Consider the following 5007-nt stretch of genomic DNA (forward strand, 5'->3'; position numbering starts at 1 on the left):
TTAAACCTGATCTAAATAGATCAATTGATTTTCATCTACTTTAGTATAATTTCAAATCCTTGGTCTAATTATCTATTTTAACGGGAAATATATTTAATTATTTTAGAGGGTCGCTTGCTCGTCATATCATGGGTGTAAATCAATTTTAATGAATTAGACCGTGGCCTGAGAGTGCCATTATAAATAACACGTAACAGTAGCTACTCTAATTTTTGAGATTTAGCGTAGTTATATCATGGGTGTCATGCTGTGGGCTGGTGATTCTACCGCTAGGGTCTACCCTCCCTTGTGGTATGTGTGTAGTCGAATGTGAGGATTGATATGGCCTACAAGCGTAGCTCTACATAAGTCTATATTATAAACTTGGTAGTCTAAGATAATGCATATTATGTGGTATGGTGTTGACATGGCCTATGAGCTAGGATTAGTGTGAGCTCGAGTTTGAGGACTTAATAGTCCGGACTAATGCATTCATTTGATCATGATGCACATATTCATATTTACTTATTGTTGTATTATTCATTGCACTACTTTTAGACTATAGAAGTAGAAGCTTGTTGGGCTTTATACTCACCACCTTTTGGTGAAAATATCTTTAGATTAGTAGATGAGCCGGAGTTCGTGGTAGAGCTAGCGACGAATTATCATTAATTTCTTCTTATTCTTATTCTTATTTTACTCATATAAATTAAGCTAAATGGCTTATAGCTCCTGCGTGGGTTTTGTCTTATTTTTGTTATGGATATCTAATTTGGGCTTGTTGTAGCCTTAGTGTTTTGGGCTTTTTTTGTCTGTTTTATTTGTAAAAATATGAATTTTTATTTATTTGTATATTGTGTTAAAATATTGACCAGTAGGTTATATAGTAATCACGTGGGTTCTACCCACGTAAGAGACAGTGTTTGATGGTGGGTGTTACAAGAAGAGAACTTGGTATGTTTATATTTTACTCTCATATATATATATATTTGCTATCTATTGATTGGTGCAAGTAGACAAGGAGGAGAGAAATTGTGCATGAAATTGAATATAGATTTTAAAAAAACTAGATTGACTCTGATTGATCCATCCTCGACATGTATTACTTAATGTAGATGCGTTGGTAGGAGATGTTCACCTCCTCCGATGTGCTTCAAGATATATTTAATTGATAAGTATTCAAACTATATAATTCCTCACAATTGATAGAAACCTTTAAAGGCCTATTTAGATACCCTAAATACTTACAGGAGTCTGTAAAAATTATGTAACATCTCAAGAAAAAAAAGAAAAAAAAAAAGAGAGGTGACAGGATAGTGGGGTCCTACTCCTTTTTCTCCTTCACATTTCCCTCTCCTTCCACCGACACAGTGATTGTGTTGGCACGGTGTGCAGAGAAATACTGGCCTTGAGTCATGCAGCGCACCCTCTCTCCCTCGATCATGTTCATCTAGCACTGTACAATGCTAAATCTCTGAATTCTTTGTCTCACTTTTTGTCGATTTTTTCACATATAATACTCATCCATAATTTAATGTATTTTGATCATACATAAACTCTAGATTGTACAAGATGAAAAATAGTGCTTTTCTCCTAGAATTTGCAATTGCTAAATAATATTGCACTAATAATTCTGATATCATACCCAAAAATTACGATGAAGCTATCCATCAGCTGTCATGAAAGTTATGTGCAAGACGTCCCTACCATCATCTATAGTCTTCTTAACTTTTGACAGTTAATACGCCAAAATCTGTAGTCATAATAGAAATAAAAATAGTAGACATTTAACTTACCTTTTCAAAGAATCAAAAATCACCTAAATCAAATGTGAAATCTCGAGAAGCCACCGAAGATGCCAAATCGAGATGTACCTCACTTTCAGCATTTTGAGAACGAAAAAGAATTGTTTATGTTATGTTTTAGATTTTAAAGACACCTCTAAAGTCTAAACTAATTAGAACCTAATTAGGGGTCCAAGTTACATTAGGCTCTAGTATTTTGGTCCGATCTTTCCTTAATTAGGTTTGTCGTAATCAAAATAAGTTTGATGCACCTTTTCAATTAAGATATGGTTAGTTACATTCTACGTCATCTTCAAAACTTGTGATCCTTATATAAAAGTTCACTATAAAATTACCAGTGAAATTAATCATATTCTCCTCCGTCAATGTATTTTTAATATTTTATCATTTTTTATATATATATATATATATATATATATATATATATATATATATATATATGTGATGGGACTACACCTTTATCCATCTTTTAAAGAAACATGGTTGGCGGACAATGAGGCATTATCTAGCATGTGCTGTGATGTTTTGAGGCCTTAAATCACTGAGAGATATCTTCGCTTGATATTTAGTAATCACTTTTGGAGTCAAAAAGAATCATTAGATTCATGTAGCAAAAGTAATGAAAGGAGGGAAAATTAGAGCACAAATTGTAGAGAATATCCCACCACCTGGTGGACTGGTACTGGTGCTGTCTCTTTTACTAGCTCTAGTTTGTTTCTAACTTGGTAGAAACCTAACTAATATCTTAAGGTTCTTATATCGTGACAATTTATAATATAGTACTAGTGTAACAAACCGGTACACAGATGTCACCCATGGTATATATTCTACATGGCTCTTGCGATTCAAACTTTCTCGAGGGACTACTACTAGTTTATTACTGGCACCACTTCTGATTTCGTAGTTATTCGCTCTACAGTTATATTTAAGTATCTATAGTTATCGAAACAATAAAAAGAAGGCCAACGAGGGTCTCTTGTTATCATTTTCTATTGGACAACATGATTATAATTGTTATGATTCAAAACAAAGGTATGATAATTCAAACTCTTCTCAGTCTCTTTTATATGCAAAACTGGTTCCTACTCTCTTTTGAACCTTAGCACCAAATGGTTAAATTATACCTTCTCTTCTTCTCCTCGCTCTCTTGGTTGGCCACCATGGCCATCTCCTACCATAAACCTTACAGTTCCTCCTCCCAGTTGGTGGACCTTGCATACCACATGGGTCCAGTCCTCACCTCTCCCATTAACCTCTACCCGATATGGTACGGCCATTGGGATCCATCTTCGCAAGCCATCATTAGAGACTTCCTCGTCTCCCTCTCCACCCCATCCACTACTCATCCTTCCGTCGCCGACTGGTGGCGCACCGTCTCCCTCTACACCGACCAAACCGGATCGAATATCACCGGCAGGTTTGCCCTCGCAGAAGAGCATTCCGACTCAGTCTACTCGCACGGCACGACTCTCACTCGATTGGCAATCCAATCCATCATAAATTCTGCCGTCTCCGCTTACCCTTCGCCGTTGCCACTAGATCCCCATAATGGACTCTATCTCGTATTGACATCGCCTGACGTCGAAGTTGAAGATTTCTGCAGGGCTGTCTGTGGCTTCCACTACTTCACTTTTCCAGCTATCGTCGGGGTAACAGTACCATATGCATGGATCGGGCACAGTGGCATGCAGTGTCCGGGCATGTGCGCGTACCCGTTTGCGTCCCCAGGGTACGTCGGAGGTGCGTTTAATTTTACCGCGAGTCATGGGATGGAAGTGTTCAGAGCTCCCAACGGAGATGTTGGGGCTGATGGCATGGTAAGTGTGATAGGCCATGAGCTCGCAGAGATGGCGAGTAATCCGCTTATTAACGCATGGTACGCTGGTGGTGATCCGACGGCACCGACGGAGATCGCCGATCTTTGTATTGGAGTGTATGGATCTGGAGGGGGTGGTGGGTATGTGGGAAGTGTGTATAAGAGCTCAGAGGATGAGGGTTATAATTTGAATGGAGTGAATGGGAGGAGGTTTCTTGTTCAGTGGGTATGGAACCCGGTGAAGAGGAATTGCTTTGGGCCTAATGCTGTCAATTAGGAGTTAGTTTTCTGATGGATGTCGAGTCCACCCCTATCCTTTTGGCCCCGTCACAGTTACGAGTGATATAGGAACATCACACTTTGTGCTTTTTATGTTTGGTTTTACTTCTAACTTGGAGATGTTCTCTGTGATTGGTTTTGGCTTTTCCTTAGAGATTTCGTGAAGATAGCTGCTCCTATGAAGGCAGTAAACAATTGAATTGAATGGCACTGTTTTTTGCTTTTTAATTAATTGATAAGAAAATAATGCTATATAGTACCAATTTGAATTATATGTTTCTTTACCAAATAAAGGGATACATATCTATGTACAAGACAGTCCTATAAACGTATAATATTGCTAATAAGATACATATAATCTTATCCTGTTTCTGTAATGACCCAAAACATCTACTGATTAGCGCTCTGCTTATCTCGAAGATATATGACATTTAATTTCGACATTGTAATAGCTTCTGTCTTTTCCGAAGATAGAAGCAGGAACCTTTTTTATTTTATTTTTTTGAAGTACAGCACCGGTAGATAGAAATTTTATTCAGAGAAATAGGCTATTGTTCCCACCAAGAGGCTACGAGATTTGTCACTGTATGCCAAATTAGCTAATATGTGGGCACCGGCGTTGTTACACCTGCTCGTGCAGCAGACTTTGATAGAAGAGCATACGAGAAATAGCTTTTGCTTTCCGAAATGATATGTGATATGAGAAAGTTAGCATAATCATAAATGCTTTGACAACCATTATGCTGTCAAAGAAAACCCAGCATAGAGAGGAATTGTATCCTGCAATTATCTCAGGCTAACCGATGAGCAAGCTTGTTGTTGCTCCTGCTAGTGCAACAGTCCTTCACGTGATAAAGGGTGGAGACCCACCTAATATATTTCTGAGTTACCCTGAGGATAGTCCAATGCATGTCCAATGTGCTGTCGTTAACCGCGTTGATCACCAACTAGGAGTCGTCGAAGACCCAGCAAGGATTCTTATTGTCCAGCTTTGAGATCTCCTTGAAACCCTCCAAAAGAGCTCGAGCTTCTCCTACTAGGGCGCTTTCACAGTGCTATGAGAATAGAAATTGCCAAGATAAAAACTATTAGGGAACTTACAGACAGCAATCCCAACCCCACTGTTGT

General features: G+C 38.3%; 1 protein-coding gene across 1 annotated transcript; it reads left to right on the forward strand.

The window, feature by feature from the left end:
• Nucleotides 1-2927: 2927 nt before the first annotated feature.
• On the forward strand, nucleotides 2928-4067 carry LOC140759514 (protein EXORDIUM-like 7). The gene has a single exon (XM_073096095.1). It carries the CDS (start codon nucleotides 2945-2947, stop codon nucleotides 3875-3877), a length of 933 nt encoding a protein of 310 aa, XP_072952196.1. The 5' UTR covers nucleotides 2928-2944; the 3' UTR covers nucleotides 3878-4067.
• Nucleotides 4068-5007: the final 940 nt, after the last annotated feature.

This window comes from Typha angustifolia, chromosome 4 (genome assembly GCF_048772165.1).
Source record: "Typha angustifolia cultivar Huaian chromosome 4, ASM4877216v1, whole genome shotgun sequence".
NCBI lineage: Eukaryota > Viridiplantae > Streptophyta > Magnoliopsida > Poales > Typhaceae > Typha > Typha angustifolia.